This window comes from Panthera leo, chromosome B3, assembly GCF_018350215.1.
Source record: "Panthera leo isolate Ple1 chromosome B3, P.leo_Ple1_pat1.1, whole genome shotgun sequence".
Lineage (NCBI taxonomy): Eukaryota > Metazoa > Chordata > Mammalia > Carnivora > Felidae > Panthera > Panthera leo.
Genome location: NC_056684.1, coordinates 145,761,970 through 145,774,238, shown reverse-complemented (window position 1 = coordinate 145,774,238; position 12,269 = coordinate 145,761,970). Strand labels below are relative to the sequence as shown.

At 68.4% G+C, this 12,269-nt stretch overlaps 1 protein-coding gene across 2 annotated transcripts; it reads left to right on the top strand.

Annotated features, from left to right (window-relative positions):
- The first annotated feature begins 224 nt into the window (after positions 1 to 224).
- NUDT14 (nudix hydrolase 14) lies at positions 225 to 7,509 on the top strand. 2 transcript variants are annotated; one of them, XM_042944477.1, is made up of 6 exons: positions 225 to 387; positions 3,376 to 3,419; positions 3,916 to 3,980; positions 4,202 to 4,439; positions 4,580 to 4,756; positions 7,189 to 7,509. In XM_042944477.1, the coding sequence occupies exons 1-6, from the start codon at positions 307 to 309 to the stop codon at positions 7,427 to 7,429; spliced, it is 846 nt and encodes a 281-aa protein (XP_042800411.1). In that variant the 5' UTR covers positions 225 to 306; the 3' UTR covers positions 7,430 to 7,509. The 2 variants fall into 2 exon arrangements, with proteins under 2 accessions (XP_042800411.1, XP_042800412.1); XM_042944478.1 differs by lacking the exon at positions 4,580 to 4,756.
- Positions 7,510 to 12,269: the final 4,760 nt, after the last annotated feature.

Here is a 12,269-nt window from a genome sequence, read left to right as displayed (position 1 = left end):
GTCCCGGGTCCGGCGGGTCCCCTCCAGCCCCGCCCGCCAGCCCTGCGCCGCAGCCGGGGTCCACCGGGCTGGCCCTCCCCGCTCGGCTCCCGCAGCGCGCGGAAGCGGGAGCGCCTCACCTGCGCGGCCCCCCCCACCCCCTGGCAGGTGCCGCCCGCGGTCCGCCCCGTCCCGCCCCCGCTCGGCGCCCGTCCGCCCCGCCCCGCGCGCAGTGGGCATGCTCAAAGCCGGGTCACGCGCCGCGCGCCCGAGGCCCGTGCGCACTCTGCCCGTGGCCGCCCGGACCCGGCTGCCCGGCGCGCTGCCATGGAGCGCATCGAGGGCGCGGCCGTGGGCCGCTGCGCAGCCTCGCCCTACCTGCGGCCTCTCACGCTGCACTACCGCCAGGTGAGCCCGCCCGCGCGTGCGCCTTCCGCGGCCCCGCTCACCGTGGGCCCCCTCCCCCGGCCCCGCCGAAGCCCCGCCCCCGCCGGGTCCCGCCCCCACCATAGGTCCCGCCCCCACCGGCGCCCCGCCCCGGCGCCCCGCCCCTCGCGCCTGGCCGAGCTCCCCGGCTCTGAGTGCGGCTCCGGTTCGAGCCGGGTTCCCAGCCGGGGTGAGCGCCCGGGTCGGGACGCCGCTGGGGGACCACTCATCCCTCCAAGGAGGCTTGGCAGGGCCCCAGCGCTCTGCACGTGGGCTTGCTTCCGAGGGCACCTCAGAGTCTCCACCTGCTCAGCCGGCAGGCGGGCTGCCCCTCGGGCATCCTTCCCCCACCCCGCCCTCCCACCTGTCACAGGAAGAGCGGGACCAGCCGACTTCCTGGGCGCCACGCACATAGCAGGTTCGGGAGAAGTATTTGTGGGGCGAGTGAGAACCAGCTCTGTGGTTCGGGTCCACCGGCGCCCGCCCGCCTCCCAGTCGGGACAGCTGGGCCGGATGTTCCACGCTCCTCTCCCCGGCTGCCTCTGGGCTTGCGGCTACCTGTCCTCTCCGCGGCCCTTCGCTCAGCAGCCTCCAGCCTGAGGGAGGCCCCCGCGCCCCTCGCTTGCCCTGCCCATGTAGTCCTTTGGCTCCATTCTTAGGATGGGCCCAAGTTGGCAGTGCTGGCCTGGGACAGACGCAGGGGGTCAGGTGACAGGCAGGGGCCTGGAGGTGGCTGCCCTTCTCCCTGGCACTGACTTTGGCTGGGGATGCCTGACTGTGGCTGCGCAGCCCCCCAGGGGCTGAGGCTCCGGGAGGCAGTGGGTAGGCACAGGGTGGGCCAGGCGCACAACTGCTCTAGGGCCTATGGCTGCAGTTCTCTCCCAGTTTTGTTTTTGTTTTTATTTTAAGTGCAGAGCCCAGCGCGGGGCTGGAACCCACACCCCTGAGATCCTGACCTGAGCTGAGGTCAAGAGTCAGATGCTTAACCGACTGAGCTACCCAGGGACTCTTAAGATTTTATTCTTAAGTAATCTCTACACCCAGCATGGGGCTCGAACTCACAACCCCAAGATCAAGGGTCGCACACTCTGCAGACTGAGCCAGCCAGGCGCCCCTCTCCCAGTGCCTGTGAAGTGTGGTAGCCTGTCCGTGTGTTCCCATTAACGGGCGCTGGTGACCAGAGCAGAGGAGGCCGTGATGGGCACAGGCCTGGGAACCAACGCAGCACGCCTCCAGGGGACATCGGGCTGGGCTGTGCGTGCCACTGAGGGACATCTGCAGCCCTCTGTCATTAGCTACCCCTGGTCAGGGGAGACGTGCTGGCCAGACAGGCCAGAGGCAGGTCATGTCTGTGGCTCTGAAGTCCTGTCTCTCCCTCCCAGGGCCCCTAGAAGATTAACCAGGCCTAGGACCCAACCGGCTGGTCCGGGGGTCCTGTGGAGGGGCTGGCTGGGCCTCACCGGCTCTCCTGGACTGCCCCTGGCACCCTGCCTTTGCTGGACCTGAGGGTCTGACAGACATTTTGATCTTGAGCCGAGAGAGTGCCCAAGACTCGCACAAGATGGCCCGTGTCCTGAGGGAGGCCGGAGGCACGGCAGGCCTCCTCTGGAGCCCGTCCCGGGTGGGTGGCTGGCCCCAGGGTGGCCAGATGGCAGGCAGGCCCAGGCTTGCCTCCTGGGGGTGGTGCCTCTCAACGGCCTCCCAGGCAGCCCGACCTGTACACCGCAGGGTGTCCACCCTCCCGCCGCCTTGGAAACAAAGGCCCCACCACTCCTCTGGGACTCCTCTGCCTCCAGCCGAGCTGAAACCAATGTTCCCCGCTCCTCTCGCACCAGCGTGGGGGCCTCTGCCTGGAACACCCTTTGCTCACTTCGGTGGGGCCTGGTGCACTGTCACCTCTTCCAGGAAGTCCTCCCTCTCCGGTAGTCCTAGCGGCACATTCTGTGTCTCTGGTGTCTTCAGGGCCTGGATAGAGCCCCAAAAGTGGGGCCTGCAGCTCTCCAGGGCCTTAGGGCCGACCCAGTGACCGAGGGTGGCTAGGCTAAGCCCGCTGGTGACAGGCCGCCTCGGGGCGGGGCCCCAGGGCCCTAGGGCCAGCCCCATTGGCAGAGGCCCCTTGGGGAGCAGGCAGGGCCAAGTGGAATGCTGTTGTTGGCTCTGGCCCCTGGGATGGGAGCCCACCTTGTCTAGCAGTGTCCAGCTGGCAGGAGTCTGGGCCCCTCGCGCCCCCTGACCATCCCCCAGCAGGCCCTGCACCACCTCCTTCGTTCACTGATGGCTGCCTGGAGCCCCGGGAGCCCTTTGGGGGTGTGCTGCCCAGGCCTGGGGGGCAGGACGGTGGAGGCCAGTGACAAAACAGCAGGACCACAGGATGTGCGAGAGACGGCCTGAGACAGACACCGGGCTGGGGGAGGGGCTATCACCCGGCTGGTCACCGTCATTGTCATTACATCACTCCATCCTGCAGGGCCGCCTCCCGCCTGCCTCGGGTGGTGCCGATGCCCTCTCGGGAGGCCGGCCAGCCCCTCCTGCCTTCCTGTCACCCTGTCCCCTGGCCCGAGGGAGCTTCAGCAGTGAACACCTGATCTCTGTCCCCTGGGGACCCTCCCTGTCCTCACTGTAAGGACACCTTTGCCCGTCTCTCCCCCACAGCCCCCACGGTCCACCCTCCACTTGCTGACAGGATACGTCTCTTTGCAGCTACTTGAGGTCAGCCTGTGCCTTTCCACCATTTGCTCTGGTTTTCTGCCTCGCCCCACCCCCCCCACTGGAGCACCAGACTGTCGCTGACCTCCCCGGCCGGCCCGCTCCTGCTCCTCCCCCACCTGCTGAGGCTCCCCCGGTGGGCCTCGAGTGGGTCTCCGGGCCGGTGCGGTGCGCGGGTCGTCTGGCCTTCTCAGCCGCCCTGAGCGCTTGGAGCCTCGCGGGCAGCCCCGCGGCCCACCCTCACCCCTGTGCCATCTCTTTCAGAATGGCACTCAGAAGTCGTGGGACTTCATGAAGACACATGACAGGTGAGAGCCCGGCCTGGCCTGGTTGCCTGGGAAGCCCCAGACTGCTGCCCGCTGGGACGCTGGGCCCCTGGGGGCCTGGAGCCCCACCCCTGCCTCTGGCTCCCGGCTCAGGCCCCGGTGGACCTGGAAGAGGCCATCTGGGTGCCCTCGCCCGCCCCGGGCGTCAGGGCTGCCGGCTGGGTGGCAGTGTGGCGTGAGGAGCGTGGCTGGTGGGCGGCTGGCCAGCGGGGGCCACGTGTCCCGTCAGTCACCCGGCCTCGGCTGCTGCCACCCCTAGCTAACCCTAACCCCACCCTCTTGCCCCCGTTCGGCCAGTTGGAACGCAGTGGGCCTGGCCAGCCCTGGCCCTGCCTGGGCCTCAGTCTCCCCATTTTCCCAGGCTGCTGGGGAGAGGAGGTGGGCCCGGCATGCTGGGAACGGGGCATGGGGGCCAGGGGCCCCAGGGAGACGAGGTGAGGGGGTTGCTTCCGTCCTGAGCTCTGTCCACCCCCCGCAGTGTGGCCATTCTCATGTTCAACTCTTCCCAGCAGAGCCTGGTGTTGGTGAAGCAGTTCCGGCCAGGTGAGGCCGGGCAGAGCGGGCCGCGGGGGGAGGGGAGGGCTGCGGGGGGCACGTTCAGGCCCCTGGGGGCCATCGGGTCCGAACGCAGACATGGGGCGGCGGGGGGGGGGGGGGGCTCCAGGGGAAACTCACGCCCCGTGAGGGGGTCTGGCCTGGAGCGGGGCGCGTGGAGGCCTCGACAGCACGGCCGTGACCGTGGTCAACGCCCCCCCGGCCCCCAGCTGTGTATGTGGGCGAGGTGGAGCGCCTCTTCCCCGGGTCCCTGGCGGCCGTGGACCAGGACGGACCCCGGGCGCTGCCAGTGGAGCTGCCTGGCTCGGCGGGGGTGACCTACGAGCTGTGCGCTGGCCTCGTAGACCAGCCCGGGCTCTCGCTGGAGGACGTGGCCTGTGCGGAGGCTTGGGAGGAGTGCGGCTACCGGCTGGCTCCCTCCGACCTGCGCCGGGTCGCCACCTACAAGTGAGTGGGGTTGGGCCCGCGGGCCTGCCAGGCCGGGGGAGGGCATCTTGCGGTCAGCACCGCCCCCCGGGGGGTGTGACGCGCTGGGGGGCAGCGAGCGCCCCGTCCTCACGGGTGTGCGGCTCCTGTTTGTTTTCCAGCATGGAGTTGGGGGGAGGTGGGGCAGCACGCACCTCAGATCGTGATCCAGGCCGGAACCCGGGGCTCTGGGGGGCAGTTCTGGAGCACGCGGCGCCCCCACCCTGCGGCCCTAGCAGCTGCTGCCGACAGATACCTCTACTTCCTGTGGGATTAAGCACCGGGCGCTGGGGGTGGGGGTGAGTCACAGATCTGCTGGCAGACGGCGCCTCAGGAATGAGGCTGGGGTGGGGGGGTGGTGGGCAGGGGTCCGGCCTTGCTGGGGAGCGGAAGCCGTGTGGCCCGGAGCCCGGGTGTCCCCACCGTGTTCCCCACGAGGCCCGCAGCTGGGGCTGTCCTCCCAGGATGGGATGTTGGGGTGAGGCCCCTCCCGCCCCTGCCCCAGGAATGCTGTCAGGGTCCCTGACCCTGGTGAAGTCTGGGAGCAGGAGGACGGTCCTGGCAGTGACACCCTGTCCCCAGCGCTGAGCACTGGCCACTGGCAGCCGTCCCCAGAGGGGGGAGCTCTGCTCCTCAGCCCAGTGCAGGAACCACCCGGTGTGGGGCCCAGGCCCCTGTGCCTCAGCAGCCCAGGGCTTTGTCGCCGTGTCTCCCTGGCCTAGGGGCTGGGGGCTGGAGCTGACCTCCGGCACACGAGGGAGCCCCCGCGTCGAACATAAGATGCCAAGCGGCTGAGTGTCTTGGTCTGAGGGGCAGGCCTCGGTGACCTGCGGGCGTCCTCCTCGGCGCTGGGGTCCCAGAGGATCCGAGGGGCCTGATCTGGAGCTGGCGTTGAGCCGGGAGGAGGCACTCTGGGAGGTGGGGGACCCCAGATGAGGTGAGCCTGGGCGGAGTCGTGGCAGAGAGGCCGGCCCAAGCGCGGCCCAGGCTGCAACGTTTCCACAAGCAGGGCTATGGCTTGATCGTGAGGGTGCTGGGGAGCCCAGGAGGGCTCTAGGCAGCAAGCAGCATGGTAAAGACTTGCATTTTGGAGGCAAGGGGTGGCTGTGGCAGGGGGGCAGGACTGAGGGGCTGGAGGAGAGGTCAGGGCAGCTGTCCCTGCGGACCCGGGGGCTGGACAGACAGCAGAGAGATCTCGAGCCTCTTCTTGGTGTGGAGGTGAACCAGGCCACTCACCTGCCAGGCACAGGTGACAAGGCCCGAAGGCACATTCCTCTTGCTCTGGGTCAAAGGCTGTGCCTGTCTCCTTCACAAGCTGGCGGAAACTGGGACTGGAAACCCCACACGCTGGCGCTTCCGTCAAAGGCGCAGCCTATGGCCACCGTTGTAAACAGGCCATCGGGAGAGGACTGTGGCAGATAAGAGTCTGGGGCGGGGGAAGCAGCTAGGTGAGGCCGGTCGGTCGGGATGGGGTTGGCCGTCCTGGGGGGTGGGGCACGGAAGCTCTGTCAGCCGTCTCTGCCCTCCGCGCCCCGCCCGGGCAGGTCTGCAAGAGCAGCCTCCGCCCTGCGGGTGTCTGGCTGGCCTGACGCCCCCGGTCCCCCCGCCCACTCACGCAGGACCTTCCCCTGCGGTTCTGGGACGCGGGCGGGCCCGCCATGGCCCTGCCCTCACAGACGGCAGTTCCCGTGGCTGCCCGTTCTCGCCAGTCTGGGCCACCGCGCTTCCCCTGGGTGTCTGCCCCCCTCCTGGCGGCCAGCGGCCCGCTCTGGCCACCTGTCCACACCCCTCCACGCCCCAGCTGCCTCAGCATGGCTGTCCCCAGCCTGGAACTGGTGTCCTGCAGATGCTGGGGTTGGGGGCTCTCACAGGGCAGGTCACACGGGTCGCCAGGAGGGCCCTTGCTTCCAGCCCGCCTGGAGCCTCGGGTGGGAAGGGAGGCCCTGGCTGAGGGGCTCACGTGAGCAGAGGGCAGCGGCCTGCCTGGCGTCTGCACTGCCGAATGTGGCAGAGACCTAGCGGCTTCCGTCAGCCCACAGTTAGGACCTCGAAGTCGCTGTGGGTCAGCCGTCTGCTTCTTGGGAACGGGGCCCGGCGCTCAGGGTTTTGCTGTCCTGCAGTCAGGGTCGGCTGGGCTCGTCTGGGGCTCGGGACCCCCTTCCCGGCGCACACGGTCGCGGCAGAATTCAGCTCCTTGTGGCTGTGTGACCGAGGGGCCCGTTTCCTGGCTGGCTGGTGGCCGGGGACCACAGTCAGCAACTTAAGGCCACCTGCGGGCCTGGACCACGTGGCCCCCTCACAGGGCAGCTTGCTTTGTCTGCAAGGCCTGCGGGACGGGCTTGTCTCTCTGACTTCCTTCGTCTCCCCTCTCTAAACCTGCACTGAAGAGCTCACCTAGTTAGGTTGGGCCCACCAACGTAATCTCTGTGGCCGAGTCAAAGTCATCTGATTAAGGCCCTTAGTGACACCTGCAGAACCCTTCCGTCTCTGCCTCGTGACGTAAGAATCACAGAAGCGACACCCAGCATACTGCCAGGTTTCTGCTCCACCCGAAGGTCGCAGGAATCTGGGGGTGGGGGGTCCGGGGGGGTGCACCCCGGAGTCCTGCCTCCCAGACTGGCCTGCCTGGCCTGGGGGGGGGGGGAGGCTAGAAGGAGGGCTGGAGGGAGCAGGACAGGTGTGTCCGCGAGGCCCGTGTGGGCGGTTCAGTAGGGGCTGTTTCAACCCGCAGGTCTGGCGTGGGACTGACCGGCTCCAACCAGACCATGTTCTACGCAGAGGTGACCGATTCCCAGCGGAGCGGCCCGGGCGGGGGCCTGGCAGAGGAGGGCGAGCTCATCCAAGTGGTGCATCTGCCGCTGGATGGGGCCCAGGCCTTCGCGGACGACCCGGATGTCCCCAAGACCCTCGGTGTCATCTTCGGCATCTCCTGGTTCCTCAGCTGTGTGGCCCCTGGGCTGGGTCCCCGGTGAGACTCCGGGGGGGGGGGGGTCGAGACCAAGGTCGGCCACGGTCACCTCCTGCAGACCAAATAAAGGCTTGTAGAACTCCAGCCTGTGTCCTCTGGCTCCGAGCGGTGGCCCCGGGTGGGCTGGGGCAGGTGGAGGGACCACGGGTCTTTCCCTGGGGGGCCCTGGGGGAGGGTGGGCTTTCCACCAAGAGGCCTCTGGCAGCAGGCAGGGCAGGGACTGCTGAGGGCAGCTGGTGGCCGGCAGAAGGCTAAGGTCAGGCCTTAGGTGGGGGCTCGGCCAGGCCAGGCGCTCAGGGAGGACAGAGTGGTGGGCCATGGGGTGGCCGTGGAGCGGTGGCAGAGCCAGCCCTGGGGAGGAAGTGGGGACAGAGCCGCAGGCTGTTCATTCTTGAGGGCGCGTGCTCCCAGCACCCTACCCTCTCCTGGAGTCCGAAGCCAGGGCCGCTCTGGGTCTAGCGCCCCCTCTCCCCGCCCCCCCCCCCGGGCAGTGCTCTGGGCAGTTGGAGTCGGTGATAAGAACTCCCTCTGCCTGCTGGCCTGTGTGTGGCGTGGCCTACAAAGCTGGGAGGACCCCTGCCCTGCACCCTGGCCTGTCTTAAGGGTCAGGGGCTGCATGAGCTGCCTTTGTGACCCTTAAAACACTTGGGCTCACAGGAGAGCTGGGTGACTGCTCAGCTACGCTCCCAGTAAATGCTCCATACGTAGCGGGTGGACGGGGGTCCTAAGTGGAGAGGGTGTGCCAGTCACCACAGTCCAGGTTGGGCAGTCGGTCGGTCGGGGACGGGGGCCCAGCCTGAGCGCTGGGGACGCTCCTGGGATGAGGGCCAGCCTGACCCCCCTTGCAGCTGGTGATCTGTCCTGGCCCTCCCCCAGGGCCCTCCAAGTCCTCTGGTCCACCGAGGGCGGCGCCACGGATGATGGGTTGTGGGCAGCTGGGGGAGGGCCAGGTGCCCACGGGCTGTTGCTGTCACAGGCAGTAGGAGCTGGCATGGTCGGGAGCTCTGCTCCGAACCTGACTTTAGTGTCCCTTCCGACCAGACCTCAGGCTGGAATGGGGCGGGTGCTGAGGAAGGGCCTGCCTTTGGCTCCCACTGAGACCCCACTGCCAGGTGGGGGCCACTCCCTCTGGCTGAGGTCACCCTGCCCTCCAGTAATCCCCCTGCCCTGCCCCAGGCTGACCCCACACAGGCAGCACACGTGGAAGGCCCCTCCCTTCAGCCGGGGAGGGGGCGGGGGCGACAGGCACAGTGCAGACAGCCCCTGGGCCTGGCATTCGAGGCCGTCCTGAGGAGGCCGTGCCCAAGGGGCCCACCCGAGCGGCACCACCTGTATGCAAATGCTGGCTGCGACCCAGGTGGGGCCTCCAGGGAGCCCAGCCAGTTGAGTGGCACACTGCTGGGAGTGGCCCTCAGGTGTGTGCTGTGCGACCAAGGGGGCTGGCAGGGCTCGCCCGTGGCAGGGTCCAGAGGAGCGGGCCGCGCTGGGCCTCGCTGCATCCGGAGAACGGCTCGCAGGGCGGGAACCCTGCCCAGCCTAGAACCACCCCACCTCCCTCCCTCTTGCCGGCCTGGTGCCCCCCTCTAGGGCCCCACTGTCCCTCCTCGCTGACCTGCAGGTGTTGCCCGCTGCCTCAGAGGGGCCCTGGCAGGCTGGTGCCGGGGAGCAGCTGGGGGCTGGGAAGCGGCAGGCGGGGGGCGAGGGGCAGAGCCCCCGGACTTGGGTGCGGTCCAGCCCCCTCATTCTGCTCTGCAGCCTGATGGGGCAGGTCAGCAGGCACTGCCGCTGGGCCTGACGGCGCTGGCATCGATTTCCCGGCACTGGGGGGTGGTGGGGGGGGCTGTAACCGGAAACTCCCCTCCCTGGCCGCTATATTTAGCACCACAGAACACGGGCGGAAGCGCAGCTCGCTCCTGAGCCAAGCCGGCTCCATCCAGACTCCGGGCAGCCCGCACCCTGGCCTGGCCCTGAAGATCCCCTGCCAGGTCGGGGGCCTCCGCCCCTCCCACGCCTTGTCAAGCGCCCACCTCAGAGCATGCCCGAGAGCCCCTGGTACTGGGGAGCTCGGAGAGGGAGCCCCCAGGCTGGAGGTGGGTGTCGCGGCCCAGTGGGCCCCAGAACAGGGATGGGGTCTCTCTGGAAGAGGCGGGGCAGCCCGGCCCAGCACGGGTGATACAGGCGCCCTGGGCCCCATAGGATCCCCAGCCCTCCAGCCCAAGGCTGCAGAAACCCCTATGGGGAGCACCCTGAGGGGAGGACTTATCCCTCTCCCAGCAGCCTCCAAGGCCCACCCCTTGCCTGAAGTGGCCACCTTCGTGACTCGAACCTCTCCTGGGAATTAAGTCTGGGCTGAGGCTCCTGGGAAGCAGAAGGAGAATGGGGGCAGTGAGAGGCAGGAGTCTTCTGTGCCCTGCAGGGTGGGGCACGCTGGGCAGGGAGGCGAGGAGCCGGCCCCTGACAGGCACCCTGGGTCTGCCGAACCCCTGGTACCGCCCTGATGGTCACCCAGCTGCCCTGCTCCCGAAAGGCCCCGAGGGAGGCAGGTGGCACCAGGCCATTGTCTCCCTAGCTTTGCAAGGCAGGTGGGGGCTCTCTCTGCCCGCGAGACAGGGCTGGCCAGCCGGAGGGGCCCCGGGGAGGCCACCTCCCTCGACAGGCTGAGCTTGAATCTTGAGATGCAGTGAGCATCCCTCCCTGGTACCTCCCAGCTGAGACCGCTCCGAGCACGGAAAGAACCCCCGCCGGAACTCCGCAGCTTCTGGAACTGGCGGCTCAGCGAGTCTCCGGGTCGTCCTTCCCTCCTGCAGCTGGCTGTGGGCAGGAAGCTTCAGAGGTGGATGACGGAGGGGCGTGTGGGGGGATTGTTCTCTGCATTCCGCCCACCACTTATCTGGGGATTCCGCCCCCCACCCCCACCCCAGCACCCCAGTCCCTCTGCTGCCAGGCCCCGGTTGGCAGTCCTGGGCCTCCCTGCCCTGGCTTTACCCCTGCTGCCCCTCTCCCCGCAGCCAGGGATTTCTGTGAAAATGTAAGTCTCTACAGTGCAGCCCGACCCAGCTCAGCTTCTCTCCGTGACTTCCCCTTGGTCTTAGCAGAAGACTAGTGCAGAGGCCCAGCACAGCCGGCAGTCACTACCACCAGCAGCCTCACCTATGCCCCTCACCCCCTGTGCGTCTGCCGTTGTGTCTTTCTCACAGGCTTTCACCTGGGTCAGGCTCCCTCACCCCAGGGCCTTTGCACGTGCTTTTCCCAGCTCCTGGCTGACTCATCTGCCTTTGGGTCTTAGTAGACCCCCTGCCCAGTTTGCCCCGCCTGCCTCACCCTTTAAGTTTGTCAATCTAGCTCTGTTCGTGCCTGGGCCGGGACCCCCCCAAGGGTTCACCACTTGGCTGAATGCTGGGTAAAGGTGTCTAGAAATTTCCTGGATAGTGGGGGCAGAGGGCACAGACTAGGATGGGCAGGGATGGAGCCCTGGGCCCCTGGAGCTGTGTTTGGGTCTCCTCACTTGTCTAGGGGCCAGGAGTATGTGGGTGCCTGCTTCTGAGCCAAAGAGAAGGAGCCCCCCACCCTGCGTCCCCCTCCCCATGACCCCTCCCCCGCAGGCAGTAACTGGAAGGCTCCAACCCAGTTTGCATTCCCTTATTTGGTGTGTGTCCTGCCCCCACCCCCACCCCCCCCCCCCCATCCCAGCAGCCAGGGGCTCAGGTCTGCAGGGATGGGTGCCAGGCCCATCCCTTCAGGGGCTTCCAGCTGCTCCTGTCGCCTGCGTCCTAGAGGGGCTGCTGAGCGGCATCAGTCTGGCCCCCTTGAAAGCCTCTTCTCCCAGGAAGCCTTCTGTGCCTCCCCCCACCCCATAACAATTACAAGCTCCAGGCAGGGGCTGTACTTCCAGCCCAAGGGCCCGCAACAGACTCGCTCCAGGAGCCAGAGTTGAGAAGATAGCCCAGTTTTTGTGGGGGGTGGGGTCAGAAGACCCCTGTGGACTTCGGGTCCCTAACCGCCAAGATGACCGCCAGCCCTGGAAGGGACCCTGCTTGCTGGAGGGGGGCTGATGTTTGCAGACAAGGAGCCCTTGGTATTGACCCCGGATGGGTGGTGGTGGGGGGCGGCGCGAGGTTACCCCGGCAGAGGGCAGCACGGTGATGACGGAGAAGCGGGACGTGGGGACCTGGTGACCAGGACAGCAGGAAGAGCCTCTTGGGGCAGCTCTCCCCTGGTCCCTTTGAGCGTGCACCACCGTCTTTTACCGTCTTTTATTCCTTGGTCATCCCCTGTGTCCCCACCCCAGCCCAGGGTCCGGCCTAGGCGTTCGGCAAGGGTGAGGCCTGGCGACCCCTGCGCCAGCGCGGACCCGGGCACCCAGCCTACGCCGCGGAGCATCTGTTGCCTGGCTGCCCGACCCGCGAGCCGTGCGGCGGGAGGGCAGGGGCGTCGGAGAGGAGCAGCGCCCCCTGCGGCCGGCGTGGAGGCGGTAGGGGCTGCGCGGAGGGGGACGTTCCCCAAGGAAGGGTCCCAGGCCGCGCCCGCCCCGCGTGGGGGCAGAGCCCTGATTTGTGCAGCAGGCGGCTTCTCCCCCGGGACGGCGAGGAGCGCGGCGGTGGCGCACTGATGGGAGGGGACCTCGGCGGTGACCTCAGGGGCGCCCCACCCCCGGCTCCTGACACCCGGCGGGGCTCGGGCGAGGGGAGGCCGCTTGGCGGCGCCTGCCCCCGCACGCCGGGTTCATTGGAGGCGTGACGGAACCCCCGACGCCCGGGGGCCTGGCGAGGCGCGCGCCGGGTCTGGGCGCGGGCAGGAGCGCCCTCCGCCGCCTTTAAAGCGGGCGCCCCCGGCCGCCCCCCCCC